At 43.1% G+C, this 18,401-nt stretch overlaps 1 protein-coding gene and 1 non-coding gene across 2 annotated transcripts in view; both read left to right on the top strand.

Moving 5' to 3' along the window:
* The first annotated feature begins 1,076 nt into the window (after positions 1–1,076).
* Eif2b3 (eukaryotic translation initiation factor 2B subunit gamma) overlaps positions 1,077–18,401 on the top strand; it is a 62,502-nt gene continuing 45,177 nt past the window's right edge. The window contains exons 1-3 of the mRNA XM_034504024.2: positions 1,077–1,171; positions 4,202–4,359; positions 10,121–10,266. Of these exons, the coding sequence (XP_034359915.1) occupies positions 4,212–4,359; positions 10,121–10,266 (294 nt within the window). The 5' untranslated portion in view covers positions 1,077–1,171; positions 4,202–4,211. The remainder of the gene's footprint in view (positions 1,172–4,201; positions 4,360–10,120; positions 10,267–18,401) is intronic.
* Positions 9,531–9,637, top strand: LOC117709773 (U6 spliceosomal RNA). Its single transcript, XR_004606991.1, has one exon. It is a non-coding gene; the product is annotated as a U6 spliceosomal RNA (small nuclear RNA).

Raw genomic sequence — 18,401 nt, 5'->3', positions numbered from 1 at the left:
CTCAGGTGCCATTCACTTACCCCCTTCCCTGCTTTACTTAATTTCTGCTTCAGTGGCCTTGTTGCCATTTATTGAACTCAAAAAGGGGGGTGTCTCTCTCTCTCTCTTGGGATTTATTTGTTTTTTTTTCCTCTTTGTTTTTTTATTTTGTCTTTTTTTTTTTTTTTCAGAGCTGAGGACGGAACCCAGAGCCTCGCGCTTGCTAGACAAGTGCTCTACCACTGAGCTAAATCCCCAACCTGCTCTTTGTTTTTTGAGACAGGATTTCCCTCTGTACAATCTTGGCTGTTGTTTGTTTTTCCAGATAGTTTATCTGTGTAGCCCTGGCTGTCCTGGAACTCATGCTGTAGAGCAGGCCTCGAACTCACAGAGATTGTCTTGCCTCTGCCTCCCAAGTGCTGAGATTAAAGACATGTGCCACCACCGGCATGATCTTTGCACTTGCTGTCTAGTCAGCTTGGAAGGCTCTTTCACAAGGCTCAACCAACCTCACTCTCTTCAAACCATTAAGTGCGATCAGAGATGAATTTGTCGTTTGAATGGCTAAAGTTTGCTGACACAAAGACCACATGGGCATCTTGCACATTGGGAGTCTAGCCAACTGCTGACCTGCAAAGGAATTTGGTAGGTGTTTTGTTTTTTAAACTCCCGAATCTTCCGGGAGCATTGGTGCAGGCCTTTAATCCCAGCTCTCCTGAGGCAGAGTCAGGGGGACTCTCAGCAGGTGAATCTCTGTGAGTTCGAGGCCAGTTTGGTCTATAGAGTCAGTTCCAGGACATAGAGTCAGTTCCAGGACAGCCAGGGCTATACAGAGACACCCTGTCTTGAAAAGTCAAAAAACAAAACAAAAAGTACTGACAACCAAAATTTGCACCGCCTTGAGACTTGAGACTATACGGAAGAGATTGAAGGGGATACTCAGCGAGCACTGGCCAGCAATACAGAAACTCCATACTGCAGATCGTGGGCCGCTTGGTCTCGAAGATGCTCTGCACCGCCAAGAGCAGGAGCATCTTTGCCCTCTGCCATCTGTTACTCGGCATTCGTTCCTTCTTCCTGAGTCGGCGCGTCCTATCGAACCGCTCGGCTGCCCCGCGCCTGCGCCATTGGCTTGTCAGCAAGAGGCGGCGTGGGGAGTGTTGGGAGCGGCTGCGGCGTGCTGGGAGCTGAGGTAAAGTCGGGGATAGCTGAGGTAAAGCCGGGGATAGTGCGGTGCCAGGCGGTGCACGAGCTGGCTGAGCCGGGTGAGCGGCACGCGGGTGCTGGAGAGCCCGGTTCCTGCTCGCCGAGCAGGGCCCGAGTGGGCAGACGGGGTACTGCGCTCCTGAAATGGTCAGAGCGAGTCCCCGCCGGCCCCGGCCGTAGAGCCATGTGTTCCATCTGGGAGACTGGAGAGTCCAAGCCAACCAACCACCTTTTGCAACAGATGGAAAACCTGAGTTTCAGGGAGGGACAGTTCTGCCCGAAGCCACACCAAGTGAGCACTGGACTCCCTTGGTGCCTTGCTGACATGATTTCCACATTATTTAGTCATTTCACATTTGTTTGGGCTCAAGGCATGGACTAAATGGGATACAGTAAGGCCCTTGCCTTTAGGCAGCGCTCAAAGGTTTGGCAAATCAATTACAATGCAGTGGCCGGTCTTACCATTTAGGACTGGAAACAGCAACCGTGAGGAAGGCATGACTGAGACTCTGTAAACTCCTCCTGTAAAACTTGGAGGTTGGTGAGACTCATCGTCTTGGTATCGGGAGTCACGATGGTAAAGTTGAGACTTTTGAGTCAGCTTAGCCTTATGATTAGTTAGGTTCATAAGTATTCTTGTTTCTTAGGGTTCGTGGTTTGTTTGTTTGTTTGTTTGTTTTTCCTTAACCCAGAGATTGAGAACAGGAACTTTAGGTTCTAGCCTCCTGGGTTCTAAATGCCCTTTTGTACACATTTGAGCTTGACACTATTGTGGGGTTCACAGATGCTCATTCCACGGATAGTACTTGGCAAATGACTGGGAGTATCCTGACAACACACAGTCCCCAACTTCAAGGAACTGACTCTTCATAGGCGTTTAAATGAATACCTGCAGTGAAGCCTATAAAAGCCGACACAATCTGTACATAGTAGAAGCAACTAGTGAAAGAAGAAAGTCCCATCATTGGTATGCAAAGAGTTAGCTGTAGCTTCATGCTATGCAAGACGATTTTTTTAAATTATTTTTTTTCAAGATTTATTTATTTCTTTTATTTATTCACCATTGCTCTCTTCAGACATACCAGAAGACATCAGATCCCATTGCAGATGGTTGTGAGCCACCATATGGTTGCTAAGAATTGAACTCAGGATCTCTGGAAGAGCAGTCAGTGCTCTTAACCACTGAGCCATCTCTCCAACCCATATAGATCATTTTTGAGCCAAGTCTATTTTTTGTTTGTTTGTTTTTCGAGACAGGGTTTCTCTGTGTAGCCCTGGCTGTCCTGGAACTCACTCTGTAGACCAGGCTGGCCTCAAACTCAGAAATCCACCTGTCTCTGCCTCCCAAGTGCTGGGATTAAAGGCATTTAAAGTTTTGCTAGTTGGTTAGTTGTCCCAGGAGAAAACCAACCTAAAGCAGGAGTAGCTAGCAGTAGACTTGCGGTTCCAGCCTTTCAAGGTGGTAAGACAGGGAATCACTTGAGCCCAGGAGGTTAATGCACACTTTATAATCAGGTATTGGCACTAGATTCACAAACAATCAATATGGTGACTTCTAGAAGGAGTCTGGAACCACCAGGTTGCATGTACTGATCTATAGTGGAGTAACATGTAGGAAAGGCCGTCACACTACCTATAACAGCATAGTGATACCTGCCCACTTTAAAAGGACCTAGAGGGGGCTGCAGAGATGCTTCAGTGATTAAAAGTAGTGTATGTTCTTCCAAAGGACCTAGGTTCAATTCTGAGCACCTAATGGTGGCTCACAACCATCTATAATTCACTTACAGGGGATCTGACTCCATATATGCATTCAAAACATTATACACACACACACACACACACACACACACAAGATACATAGACCCAGAGTTATAGAACAGTATAGTTCAGATGGTATAGTGGGTTTTTCATAATCTAGCATCTGTCCAATAATACGAAACTTGTATAGAGTGCTTTGATGAGATGGACATTACTTTGTATGTTTTATGTAGAATTACTTTTTTATTCCTATGTAGGGAATCTAACCTAAGGCCTCATACATACTAGACAAGTGAGCCCTCATTTAATCCCAACAGCTTAGTGACTGTGTGGATGTGTATATTCCTAAGTGCATAACTATAGCCTGCTCTGTCAGTATAATGTTGATTGCATGTGTAGTTTTTCAGGGCTGGCCATTTGGTATTGGATAACTAATTGATGTTCACTTGCTCAGCATTTCTTAATTGCCTGTAGTTTTTTGCTTAGGTTTGAGGCCTTACAAGTTTTCAGTCTCAGACATTAACATGTCTATTGGTGCTATTCTTGTTCAGGTTTTGTTTATGAAGCCATGTTGGTGACACTTCATGATTGTATAGTCTCTGGCATATCTAGGAGACACAATCCCACAGCAAACAGCCTGTCCCTCTGTCTTTCTTATGATCACTGAGCCTTAGCTGCAGGACTTTCTTACAGGTATTAGTTGGGACCAGGCTCCATCCAACACAGCTCTTCATTTTGATCAGTTGTGGTCTTCTGCAGTGGTCTGAGTCTTTTACCAAGAGATGTTTCCTTTATGAGGGATGAGAACTACAGTTCTCCAGCTAGACCCTGAAAAAGCTTGTGCTTTTGAGACAGAGTCTCACTGTGTAGTTTTGGCTGTGCTGGAATTAACTCTGTTGACCAGGCTGGCCTTGAACTCATGGAGCTCTGCCTGCCTCTGCCTCCCAAATGCTGGGATTAAATATGCTACGACCACTGTGGTTTGAACTTGTCTGTTCTTAACTATAAACAACTCAAGGGCAAGGTCCAGATGTTTTTAGTTTATATTACTCTGCTTTTACTAAGATCAGAGCTAAAACTCATGTTGGCTAGAGTGGGTGAGAAATGCATTTACTGCAGTTAGGGAGTGTTTCTTACTCTGGTAACTGAAACAGAAGTGACACTGCTGAAATAGTGGGAAGTGCTCATGTGGATAGAGACAAATAGTACTGTGTATCATTTGATTTAAATTACTCTTTCTCTTCCTTGCTTGCAGTTTTATAAAAATGGAGTTTCAAGCTGTAGTTATGGCCGTTGGTGGGGGATCTCGGATGACAGACTTGACTTCCAGCATTCCCAAGCCTCTGCTTCCAGTTGGAAACAGACCTTTAATTTGGTACCCGCTGAACCTGCTTGAGCAGGTTGGATTTGAAGGTGAGCCATAGCCATGTTAGATGCATCCATAAACCTTCAGTGTGTTTGATCCCAATAATTTGTCAGCAGCATGGGGGGGGTGGAGAAGGGGAGGGGGGAGAGAGGACGATAGCAAGCTGGCACTTAAAGCTTGCTGGAGACGGGATGTTGGTTCACAGCTGCCCTGCTGTAGGGTGTGGGCTCCCCAAGAGGAACTCAGGGATATAGGGTTATAGGGAAGTGCCGAGATACTGCTCTGGGGGAGGACAGTCTGGTGGGAAAGCACAGTCTAAGATCTGGGAAGCCGGAGCTGGTTGGGGGTCCCTGGTCTTGGGAATCTGGGGTTCTCTGACTTTGGGACATCCAGGTGCCACTGGGAATCTCAAAAGAACTGAGAAGGAGTTGGCCCTGTGAGCTGGGGACAGCATCTAGTCCAGGGGCCATAGGGTAAGAGGAGCTCTGGCTTGTCCTAGAAATGATTATCCTTGGCTTGACACAAGCAGGCTTGGTGGCAGTTGTGGCTAGGAGCACAGTGAGACCTTCTACAGGAGAATTAAGCTGGCCTCTGTAGTCAAATGCCTTCTCCATGACTCCCCATGGCAGATCTTGATGAAAGAGACAGTCTATGGTTGTTCATGGTGGAAAATGGATGCATAACATACTGTACCCACTTCTCAGGGTGGACCTGAGATTAAATACCTTTTGCAGGGAGGAATGTCCAGGAAGGGAAGCTTATTGGCTAAGCCCTCTGGGCCTCTAGGTACCTCATTAGCACGGAAATCTCTGTTTTGAGTCTGTGTGACCTGTTTCTTTTATGTGAGGAGCATGGCACATGTTCCAGGCCAGGAGTCTGGCAGGGAGCAGGAAGTCGCCTAAGTCTCAGGTGTGTCTCTGGGTCTCAACATGCTTTACTTTACCAAACTTCCTGGCATGGTTTTACATCCCACAACTGGACTCTTTTGCTATATGAGGAAAAAAATGGGAACGTAGTGCTAAACATTAAAGAAGGGGTTGTCCACAGTGATCCAAGATGGGTCTTCTAAGGATATGAGAAAGATGAGATTGGGAATCTAAATGCTTGGTTGTTCTAAGTATGAGAGCAAAAGACTGAGAAGACAGCTCAGGCACTGACTTCTAGAACCTTCCTTAAAATCTGGTAGGAAGGGTTTTTGTCTACTTTTCACTTAGGTCAGATTAGATAGATGATGATGTCATTAAATGGGAAAAGAAATATGAGTCAGGAACAGGTGTGAACAAAGATAATGGGTTTACCTTTGGCCATGTTGAGTTTGAGATATCATTAAGCAGAATGAATCAGAATGTAGCAAATCAGTACAGATTCTAGGGTCCAGATTGCTGCAAGAGGGCTCATTCAACTGTGAGGGATTTTCTTAGTTTAGTTTTATTTATTTTATTTTATTTTATTTTATTTTATGAGAATGAATGTTTTGCCTGCATATATGTATGTGCACCAGGTGCATGGCTGTTGCCCCCCAGAGGTCAGAAGAGGGTGTCAGATACCTTAGAATTGAAATTACAGATAGTTGTGAGCTGCCAGGCTGGTAATTGAAACCCAATCTTCCGTAAGAGCAACAAGTGCTCAAAACCTGAGCATCTCTCCAGCTCCTAAATCCTTAAAAAAAAAAATCTTTCTTTTTTTATATAAAAATTTTATTACATTTTATTGATTTGAGGAGGTAGTAGGCATGGGTGTGCAAATGTAGGTCAGAGAATTGCTTCTGTGCTTACATCGTGTGGGTCCTTTTAAAGTAGCTTATTTTTGACCTGTGGTGGTGTAAGCTTGTAATCTTACCTACTCAGTAGACTGAGGTAGGAGGAAGTTCAGTGACAGCCTGGGAAGCCAAAAGGGTCTTTGTCTCTAGAAAAAGGTGTCTTCCTTTCCTTCAGTAGCTCTATGGACTTGTGGTCCGTAACTCTCCACATCTTACTGTTGTGTGACGTTAGTGCATATTCAGCGGTAGCATTTTATTGTATATGTAATACCTACTGTGCATAGAATTCTTTCTTACAGAAGCTCACTCAGAATTTGTGGGGTGCCTCCTAAATGTAGAATTTTTATTAATTAGTTAACATTTTGAAAAAAATGTGTGTATATGAATCTTTTGCCTACATGTATGTAAGTGTAATATGTTCATGCCTGTTGCTTTCAGTGGCCAGAGGGATTTGTTTTTGTATGTATGAGTGGTTTGCCTAAATGTGTATATGCACCACATGCACTCCTGTGCTAGAGGAGGTCTGAAGAGGGGCTTGGAGCCCCTGGAATTGGTATTAGGAGTAGTTGTGAATCACTGTATAGTGTTGAGAACCAAACCCTGGCCCTCTGCAGAAGCAGCCAAGTGCTTTTTATTTTTCCTCTCTCTCTAGACAGCATGAGACAGGGTTTCTCTGTGTAGCCCTGGCTGTCCTAGAACTCACTCTGTAGACCAGGCTGGCCTCAAATTCAGATACCTTCTGCCCCTGCCTCCTGAGTGCTGGGTTTAAAGGCTTGTGTCACTATTCGCTGGTTGAGCAGCTAGTGCTCTAACAGCTGAGCCATCTCTCCAGCCTCTTAATTAATTAATGCAGTTTTTGTTTGTTTGTATTTTCAAGACAAAGTCTCTTTTTAAGCAGCTCTTTCTGACAGAACTCACTATAGACCAGGCTGGTCTTGAACTCAAGACATTTACCTCCCTCTGTCTTCCAAGGAATGGATTACGTCTACAATTACATCCAGCTTAGTTAATTATTATTTTCCTGGACAAAGCGTGCGTTTTATTTATTTTTTTGTTTGTTTGTATTTTATGTGCATTCATGTTTTGCCTGACTGTACATTTGCATGAGGGTGTTGGATCCTGGAGTCACAGATAGTTATGAACTGCCATGTGAGTGCTGGAAATCGGAACCTAGGGAGCCTGGAAGAGCAGTCAGTGCTCTTAAAGGCTGATCAATTGCTTCAGCCCTGATTAATTAATTTTTAAAAAAAAATGGGGCTGGTGAGATGGCTCAGCGGTTAAGAGCACCAACTGCTCTTCCAGAGGTCCTGAGTTCAATTCCCAGCAACCACATGGTAGCTCACAACCATCTATAGGGGTATCTGATGTCCTCTTCAGGCAGGTGGATATATATGCAGCAGAACACTCATACATTAAAATAAATAAAATTAAAAAACATTTTTTTAAAGATTTCTTTATTTTATGTATCTGAGTATACTTGATGTCTTCAGACACACAAAAAGAGGGCATTGGATCCCATTACAGATGGTTGTGAAGCCACCATGTGGTTGCTTGGAATTGAACTCAGGACCTCTAGAAGAGCATTCTTAACCACTGAGCCATCTCTGCAGCCCCAATTAATTAATTTTTGAGAGAGGGTTTTAAACTTGTGTAGTTGAGGGTGACATTAGACTTTCTCCTGCATGTACTTCCAGTGTTCTGGGATTATAGATGTGTTTCACTAATCTAAATTTTATGCAGTGCTGGGCATAGATACCATTTAGTGCATATCAATACCAACTGAGCTATATCCCCAGCCCTAAATGTAGATTTTTAAGATTTGGTATAGACTTATTTATCTTGTGGGTACCTAAGTATGTGTGTGGATGCATGTGTGCTGTGGCTCATGTGTAGAGGTCAGAGGACAACTTTTTGGAGTCAGTAGTTCTCTTGTTCCACTGTATGGGCTCAGGTCACTGGACTCAAGCAAGTGCTCTTACATTTCACCAGTCCCACCCAGTATTTATCTATCTATCTATCTATCTATCTATCTATCTATCTATCTATCTATCTATCTATCTAATTTATCTTTTATAATAACTGAACAGGGATCCTTAAACCTGCTAGGTAAAAAATGCTTTATCGTTGAGCCATCTCTATTTTTTCCCCTTAAAAATACCAAAACAATAAGAACAGGCTCTCATTAAAGAGCCTATTGCTAAAGCCAGCCTTGAACTTATAGTCTTCCCACCTCAGCATCCCAAACAGCTGGGTTTACAGGCCCACACCACCACCTGGTAAAAGTTTTGGGAGTGATTTTTGTTTGTTTTGTTCTTTTGAGACAAAGTCTCTCTATATAGCTCTAGCTGACCTTGAACTCACTATATAACCTGGACTGGCCTTGAACTCAGAGATTTGCTTGCCTCTGCCTCCTGAGTGCTGGTGTTAAATTCATGCATCACCATACCTGGCTGTTTTTATTTTTATATTAATGTGTATTGGCATCTGCTCTCATGTATGTGTGTGTACCACATGCACACAGTACCTGCAGAAACCAGAAGAGATTGTTGGATGTCACAGGTGGCTTTTGGCCCTTATTTGGGGGCTGGGATCCAAACTGAATTCCCCTGTAAGAGCAGCAAATGCTCTTAATGGCTGAGCCATCTTTCTACCCCCCAAGGTTCTTACTTTCAGAGTGAGAGTGTTGTAAGACTTAATAGGTGTTGCCGTAATATTTTAAATTGGTGGCACCCAATCTGGCTGTTCTTAAACAGCCACCATCTTCCCGACTAGCCTAGGCCTGAGAGTACGTCACTGCCACTCAGCTCAGACAGCCAGAGACACCGGCCCTGCCACCCACGAGATGCCACTGTCTCCACAAGGCTGGGCTGAGCCCAGATCGTCCCACCATACACACGGTACCCAGTAGAAAATGAGACTCTAATGCTTAATGATTAACCAAAGGCTTTATATGTTTGATAATGCTGAATAACAATATGCCCACACAATTGGAGGTGTTTCCCAATTAACTAACCTAGATATAAGTTGTTACCCAGGACTGCTCCCAATACATGGCACCTACCACTCTCCTTCCCAGCTTCTCCTCTTCCTCTCCTTACTCCTCACACCTGAGCGCCTCCCAACTTGCAGGGAAAATATTTGGCTACAAATAGCACGAATCTACAACACGTCGAGGGCCAGTGAGCTGGCTTAGGAGGCAAAAGCCACCTGGCAACCTCAGTTCAATCTCTGGAACCCAAGTCAGGTAGATGGATGGAAAGAACACTACAAGTAGTCCTGATCTCCACACATATACAAGCATGCACACACAAGTGCATGTACACACGGTTCATACACACATATCCTTTTTTTAATGTAATGATAAAGGTGGGGGATAGGTTGGGAGGAGTTGGGGGTAAATATCAAAATATACACCTGCACAAAATTCTCAAAATTAATAAAATAATTACATTTAAAACAGTGTTCTTTTCAGCAACACATATACTAAAATTGGTATAATACAGAGAAGATTAGCATGGCCCCTGTACAAGGATGACAGACAGATTTGTGAAGCATTCTATTTTTTCTTTTTTCTGCCTTGCAGCACCCTTGGATGCAGGGGTTTCTGGTTTCCTGTGCCGCCCAGGTCTTGGGTGTGGGGGGTAAAGGAACACTCAGTTGTCCCAGGCACACCCTCTAGAGCCTGGAGTGATGGAACACTTAAAGTTCTCCAGCTATGAGGTGGTGTCAGTCCTGGACAAGTACCACTATGTCACAGAATGCTCAGAGGACCTGAAGATGAATTAATTGTTGCTCACTGACAGGTTTTTATTTAAAACACACACACAATGAAAAGGCTCAGTAATATTAACATTATTATTTTGATTCTATACTCTGGCCTTGAACTTGATGTGTAGACAAGGGTGGCCTTGTTCCTGATCCTTCTGTCTCCCCTCTGGAGTGCTGGATTACAGGCATGTGCACTGCAGCTGAGCCCATCTGACTGAAAGATGGAAATTGTCTCAGTGAATGAATTTCTGCATTTGTTTGTTATCTCTTTCTTCCTTTAGAAGTCATCGTGGTTACAACCAAAGATGTCCAAAAGGCTCTGTGTGCAGAGTTCAAGATGAAAATGAAGCTAGATATTGTGTGCATTCCTGATGAGGCAGACGTGGGCACTGCAGATTCTCTACGCCACATATATCAAAAACTGAAGGTAAACATATTTCTTTACTTATTTTTATTGAAGATAAGTAATACCTTATTTGACAGTGCTTTGTATTTTATAAAAAGCTTTTGTTGGTTCTTAGACAAGGTCTCACTATATAGCCTGGCGAGTCTAGAATTTGCAGTGTAGATCAAGCTGGCCAAAAACTCAGAGATCTGCCTGACTCTGCTTCCTGAGTAGTGGGATTCAATGCATGTACTACCATACCTTAGTTTTTTTTTGTTTTTTAAAAAAGATTTATTTATTTATTTTATGTATACGAGTACACTCTTGCTATCTTCAGACACACCAGAAGAGGGCATCAGATCCCATTACCGATGGTTGTGAGCCACCATGGGGTTGCTGGGAATTGAACTCAGGACCAATCAGTGTTCTTAACTGCTAAGCCATCTCTCCAGCCCTGGCCTTAGTTTTTAAGACTTAAAAAATATATTCTATATTTTGTTTGTTTTGAGACAGAGTCTTGTGTAGCCCAGGCTTGTCTTGAACTCTGTGTAGCTGAGGATGACCGTGAACACTTACCTTAACTCTACTTCACAAGCACTGGTATTATGGGCATATACCAACAAACCTAGTTTAATATATTTTTATATCAAGTTCATTATTTCCCATTTACTTTTTAACTGTTTTTTGGTTTGATTAGTAATAAAGCTTTAGAAATTTAGTCAACATAATCTGCTTTCCAAGTAGTAAGACATTTATTTTTGAGACACAGCCTGGACTGGAATTCTCTGTGGCCTAGGCTTGCCTTGAATTTTTGATGATCCCTCTGTCTCAGCCTCCTGAATGCTTGAATTGAAGATATGCATCTGGCTTAAAATAAAATCTGTGGCTAGGTGGTGGTGGCCCATGCCTTTAATGCAGAGGCATTTTAACGGCAGAGGCTGAGTGTGTGTGCATGTGCGTGTGCATGTGTGCATGTGTGCATGGCTAGTGTTGTGTCTGGAGCCCCTTACTGTCTTGAGCTCCTGCTGTTACAGTTTCCTGCAGGCTGATGGGCCTGTGATCCCGTTCCCACCTCCTGTGCTGGAATTACTGGCCTTCTATGTGGGTTCCAGGGATCAAACCCAGGTTGGGTTTTGAGGCTAGAATGTTTACCCTGGTCTCCCCAGTGCTGTTTTGCTTTGTTTTGAGATGGTCTTGTTATGTCCAGACTTTCTTCAAAATTGCCATCCTACTGCCTCAGCCTACTCAGGGCTGGGCTGTATCTGGGATTCCTCATTTTCAGAGACACTTAAATTTCCATGTTTATCGTTCTGCCCTCCATCTTTCCAAAAGGAGCATTGTCTGACATGTTAAACGCTGGCTACTCCATCCTATCCTCTTGGAGACCATCTGTCTTCTAGCTGTAACCTAGGCCTGTGCAGAACTGCCTTCCTTCATTTCTGTATTTCTGAGAATTTCCTCCTCTTTCCTGTGTTGCCTGTCCTTGTGCCTAGGTTTCTTCCACCAATGGATTACTCCCCTATTTCCGAGGACTCCAGCCCTTACTGGCTTTTTAAAGAAAATAGATGAGGGGCTGGAGAAATGGCTCAGTGGTTAAGAGCACTAACTGCTCTTCCAGAGGTCCTGAGTTCAACTCTCAGCAACCACATGGTAGCTTACAACTATCTGTAACTGATGCCCTCTTCTGGTGTGTCTGAAGACAGCAACAGTGAACTCATAAATAAAATAAATCTTAATAAAATTAAAAAAAAAAAAAAAAGAAAAGAAAATAGATGAAAGATGAATGTTTTGAGATTGTCCATTGTCCATGCTTGGAAATGGTTTATTTCACCTTACTCTTGAGTGATGACTTAGATCTTTTAGAGTTCTGAGTTATATTTTTTAAGATTTTTTTTACACTAAACACTAACAGAATGAGAAAGGCTTCCTTTATATCCCCTCCCCCATACTTTACCCTTTTCTGAGACCTCAGTTATACTGGGGCTTATTACTCCAAACTCTGCCTCATAACCACATCTGTGATCCAGTGTCTCCTTGAAATCCCCAGTTAAGATAACCAAGGTTTCAGGTTGGTGTTGGTGCTTGCTTTTAGTCCCAGCACTTGGGAGGCAGAAGCAGGCGGATCTCTTGAGTTCCAGGATCTCCATTTTACAGATAGGAAAAGTGTGCTTTCAAAGCTTGAATGCTTTGCTTGGAGTGTAGGGAGTAAGAGAGAGAATACATAGACGCCAGAGCCTCGCTTGATGCACGCAGTAGCCAGAGCATCAGCAACAGTATGGCTTCTAGGTATAGCCAGGTGCATTGTGATTTTATTTGAGAGTTACAGTTGTGATTGGGTTAGTATCCCTAAGAAGTTAGGCATGTACCAGGTGCCCTCTAGAGGAGCATCAGGAAGTGCTGCCTGCGTCGGCTTGTTAAGTTAGGGACGATTTACTTCCTGACAAGGGTTCTAATTGAGACTTGCAGAAGAGTGGGTGTTTGTGATGCTAGAGACATGAGACCAGGAAATAATCTGCATCTTAAATTGAGTTACTACAAACCTTAAGTACCAAGGATTATTTTAAACCCTAGTTAAGTAAAGACCTCCGTCAGGATAACCTAAACATCTGAAAATTGTACATGGGTTTTTATTTGTTGGAAATTTACCAAGAGAATACATATTAGCTAAAGAATGATCTATTTTCCTCCAAGATGATAGCCTAATTAAGGTTTGATTCTTTTTCCTTTTTTTTTTTTTTTTTTTTTTTTTTTTTTTTTTTCTTTCTTTCTTTCTTTCTTTCTTTCTTTCTTTCTTTCTTTCTTTCTTTCAAGACAGGGCTCTGGTATCTAGCCCTGGCTGCCCTGGAACTCCACATGGAGAGCAAGCTGGCATCACATTTGTAGTAGTCCTCCTGTCTTTGACACCCAACTGCTCAGATTTCAGGTGTGCACCACCATACCTGGCAAAGCTTAATTTAAAAAAAAAAAAAAAAAAAAAAAAAAAGGAAAGAAAGGAAAAAAGGAAGGAAGGAAAGAAACAAACAAACTATTGAGGGCGAAGGAACAGCGGGTGGGAATGGGAAGGGTGCAGATTGAAAACAACAAAGGCTGGCTTTGTACTGACACTAGCTATTTCCACAGATCAAATGGGAGGGGAAGAGTTGAAAACAACAGACAGCCTGGGTTGTAGTAACTGCTGGTTATTCACACACCTCTACCAGGAACCTGCCTGAGCACTTCTGAGGCTACTTCAATTTCATATAGTAAACCGTATGTCTGAGAAAGTAGTTTATTACTTTGGAAATTTAATGCCCATTCTTAGAGACTGCCTGGAAGTAGGATTATCTTATTAACTAATTATAGTCACCTGGATATAAGGTTTATTTTCCATAAACTGGAACATTTGTTCTGAATATCTCAAGAAAATCTAGTAGTACATCTAGATTTCTAATCACACAGCCCTCCTTGAAAGGCAGACAACACAAGATCTCTTTACTGTTGAAAACCTTATCCCTCTATGGAGAGCTTAAATAACATATTCCAGACCCTGCACCTGCCTGAGCACTGATTCAAAACTAGACCCTGGCCTAGACAGGACTTTGGTTTTGCTTTTGGTGTTTTGTTTTGGGATTGAGGGGGTTTTGTTTGTTTGTTTGTTTGTTTGTTGCTGTTGTTTTTGTTTTTTGTTTTTGTTTTTCCGGACACAAGGTTTCTCTGTGTAGCCCAGGCTGTCCTAGAACTTTCTCTGTAGACTAGGCTGGCCTCGAACTCCACCTGCCTCTGCCTCCCAAGTGCTGAGTTGAAAGGTGTGCACCACCACTGCCCAGCTTTGCTTTTGGTTTTGAGTTTTGGGTTTTTGAGACAGAATCTTGCCATTAGCCCAGGCTAGCCTCTGACTTTCAACCTTAGCCTTTCTGAGTGGAGGACCATGCTTGGCACTATTCTTGAGTTTTGATATACTTTGATATACACTTATATATACCCTTTACTTCTACTTCCCAAGGTATAAAATTTCATTTAAAATGTTGCAGACTCCTATAGTGCTCATGGAGAATCCTTGTCCTGCAAATGTGCAGCTCTTGTTTCTTGATATCTTTCTCTTCAATGAAGGGAAGTCTGGTCTTTCATTGTTAAGGTTCTGTGTACTTGAATTCCTCATCCTTCTGCCCCTGCTTCCAAAGTGATGGGCTCACAGGTGTATGTCAGCATACCCAGCTGGGACTTGAGTATTGTAGGAAGACTATCCTATGTCTAAGGGCATAGGAATGAGCAGCCTGGCAAAGTAGGGGTCTAGTCTGTGCTCAGCACATTAAAACTCAGTAACTCCGGCTGGAGAGATGACTCAGCGGTTAAGAGTACTGGCTGCTCTTCCAGAGGTCCTGAGTTCAATTCCCAGCAACCACATGGTGACTCACAACCATCTGTAATGGGATCTGATGCCCTTTTCTGGTGTGAAATTGAAACAAACAAACAAAAACAAACAAACAAACAAACCAAAAAACCTGAGTAACTCCTTGGACAGTGAGCCAGACCTGCTTTTGAGCCTTTTGCCTTTCTGAGGTCATTGGTCACTGGTGCTGTTCTTGCCCTTTGGAAACCACATTTGGTTATTGCTTAGTGTTCTGAAAACAGACTGGTGAGGTCTATTTAAGGGACCTAAGAAGACCAGATCCATAATAGAACAGCCTGTGTTTTAAACACTTATTTTATATTACAGGTCTCATTTTTCTCTTAATTTAGAAGTGACAGAGTTGGTAATTCTCTATTTAATCCACACAGGAATTTTTCTGTAGCCACAGGCAAACCTCATTTACCCCCTGCCTCAGTTTCACAATTCAGAAAGCAGGGAGAAGGGTACCAACACATTGGTTGTTAGAGGTCTAGTTATTTAAACCCTTTGATGTAAAGGGTGACTATTGTTGTATATTTTATGAAGCAGCAAACATGCTATAACAAAGAACAGATTATGATGAAATCCCCTGGAGACATCGTATTAGAAAAGTTGAATAAACATTCTATTTTTAAATGTGCAAACATAAGTTATTTTCAATAGAGTGTTTGATGTCCTTATCAAATTACGAATCTCTGTCAGTCTTTCCTGGAACCTTTCATTTTGCCCAAGGTTTTGTTTTGTCAGATTTCTATCTGTTTGGAAAAAGTAAGTATAATCTGGTCAAGGGAAGATCTGAGAACTTGGTCCTGACTTGTCTGAAGACTTGTAGTGGGTGGTAACTTTCCTTCTGGTGACTGCTTTGGTGGGCTGCAGGATAACCCCATGATCACTTCTTTGATACTGCTCTTAGCATGGAGAAAGTTCCAGGTGTTATGGCAGAAACAGACTGTGGTTTTCAAAGCTTTCTTCTTGTTGTTTTTCTTTTCTCTCCTCACTTTGAGGATCCCCAGTAGAGCTTTTCCTTTGCTGTGGTCATCTTAGATTCACAGGCTTGAAATGTTTTCATCCCATCATCTCTCCACTGCTGCTGGTTAGAGATCCCATCTGTGGAATGGGTGTGCTACAACCCTGTATTTCATTTTATGACCCAGAAAATGGTAAAGCTTTGTTTTCAGCTTGATACCTTTGAGTGTTTCCCTTCCCTAGAGGGAGTCTTTTTGTGGAGCAAAGGGCTGTGGAGTAGTGGGGAATGATATAAACTGGGAATTTGATAGAAAGCATAGACTCATCACAAACCTCATTGGTGGGTTTTCCTTTTTGACATACATCTGGAAGCTCTTGTTAGGGTGACCTTTCCTACTTTGATTCGTGAGATGAAATTACAGCCTAACTGGTAAAAAGATCCAGCATTGTTTGGGTAAAGTTAGTAAGCCTTCTGTCACCATGGTCTAGGTGCCAGTTGCTCTGAAGGAGCCTCCACCTCTTCAGACTTATGCCCATCTCCTCCAAGGAGCTTTCCCCGAATTCTTACAACTGAGCGCTCTCTCTCTCTCTCTCTCTCTCTCTCTCTCTCTCTCTCTCTCTCTCTGTCTGTCTGTCTTTCTTTCTTTCTTTCTTTGGTACTAGAGAGGTAGCCAGTGATATGCCTGCTGGGCAAGCATTGGAGCCCAGGTTTGGATCCTAACTAACACCAGTGCATGAAGCCAGACACAGCAGAGCAGCTGCAACCCAGCACTGGGAGGGAAGAGACAGGTGGATCCCTGGAACTCATTGTCTAGCTAACCTTTCTACACCAGTGAGCACCAGGTTCAGTAAGAGATTATCTGTCAAAAATTAAGGTGGAGAATGATTAAGGAAGACACCTGTCATTGACCCTGCACTGACACCTGCATACACCCACGTGTGTACATATACTGAACACATAGAGTGGACAGGGCATTATATTATCTGTGTTTATCAGACTTTGTTTTGTTAAGACAGAATCTCTCTATGGAGCCCTCTGTAGACCAGGCGGCTCTAAACTCACAGAGATCCGCCTCCCTCTGCCTTGCTACCATGTTTGTATATTTTTGTTGTTGTTGTTTTCGTTTTTTGTTTTTGTTTGTTTGGTTTGGTTTGGTTTTTGAGACAAGGTTTCTCTGTTCATCCTTGGCTATCCTGGAACTCGCTCTGTAGACCAGGCTGGCCTGAAACTCAAGAGATCCACCTGCCTCTCTTTCATGAGTGCTGGGGTTAAAGGTATGCACCTCCACTGCCCAGCTGGGTATATTTTATATAAAAACAAAATAAGTAGTATAGCTGCCCTAAAAGAACAAGTTGAACTACTGGTAGCAGGTGTGAAGCTGTTGACTCTGAACTGGGATCTGGGTGGAATGGATCCCTAGAAATACATGATTACTCTCAGGCAGTTGCCAAGGTGGTGAGAGACAGTCTTTAATGATCTAACTTGAGTAGTAATGGTCTTTTTAATCATGATTAACTGGCTATAGATCTTTGTGCCTCATGATTTATTTGAGCCTCACCATGTATCCCATGTGTGTAGCTGCCTGCGGCCACGGATAACTAAGTTCACCTGAAAGCGGGGCTGGGAATGAAAGGGGAAAGGAGGGCGAGAGAAAAGATGGAGCCAAGACAACGTATTCTGATCAAGGCTTGAAGTTTTAATGTTCAGCTCTCAATTTAAAGGGAAAGCCCCACCCGCTTCTTGATTCAGCCAGAGATGGGTGGGGGAACCCATCCTTTGCCACAACCAGAGATATCTCAAGGCAAGCTCAGCTGGCAGTCTATTCTTCTCAGTTCCTGTAGCAGGCTGTATGTGCAGCCAAGGTAGGCAACAACAACCTATTATTTGGTCTACTGTGGTAAACAAGGTCTTTCAGGCCTGCTCAAGCCTGGGGAAAGGGCACATATGTGTAATCCTAACTGGCCTGGAACTCTGTGTAGATTAGACTGGTCTGGAACTCACAGAAATCCACCTGCCTCTGCCTCCCTAGTGTTGGTATTAAAGGTGTATGACATCGAGCCAGCTACATATATACCCTCTTATCCCCTCTTTTCTCTCCCATTATGTGTTTTCGATTAATTAATTAATTAATTTTTATTTATGTATAGAAGTATGTGTGTCTGTGTGTATACCACATGTACCTTTGGAAGCCAGAAGAGGCCATCAGATCCCCTGGAGCTGGAGTTACTGTAGTTAATAAGCTCCTGACATGAGTGCCAGGAACTAAACTCAGGTCATCTGGATGGACAGCAAGCACTCTTTGGTTTTTTGAGACAGGGTTTCTGTGTAGCCCTGGCTGTCCTAGAACTCACTCTGTAGACCAGGCTGGCCTCCAACTCAGAAATCCGCCTGCCTCTGCCTCCCAAGTGCTGGGATCAAAGGTGTGCGCCACCACCGCCGGTGACAGCGAGCACTCTTAACCATCTGTCCATCCCTGAGTGACTCTTTAAATTGGGTTGTGTGGGTGAGTAGGTATGGGTGTGTGTTTTCATTTTTAAAACTTCTGCCCTGATCTTCACTATGTCTTTTCACTACTGATTTTGGGTTTATCTTATTCTTGACTTCCTAAGACCTTGAGGTTCATCATTATGTTATTTATTTGAGTTCTTTCTGGGTTTTAGTGTGGTGGTTTTGGTTTTTTATAACTGTATGTATTTATGTAGAGGCTATGTGTGAGGGTTATATGCCTGCGTTAGCATGTGTGTAGAGATCAAAGGACAATGTGAAGGACTTGGTTCTCTCCTCCCAGCATGTGGCTCCCAAGAATCTTAGTTTAGCGGGCTTGGTGGCAGCACTCTTACC

The sequence above is a fragment of the Arvicanthis niloticus genome, chromosome 5, assembly GCF_011762505.2.
Source record: "Arvicanthis niloticus isolate mArvNil1 chromosome 5, mArvNil1.pat.X, whole genome shotgun sequence".
NCBI lineage: Eukaryota > Metazoa > Chordata > Mammalia > Rodentia > Muridae > Arvicanthis > Arvicanthis niloticus.
This window is presented reverse-complemented; position numbering and strand designations above follow the sequence as displayed.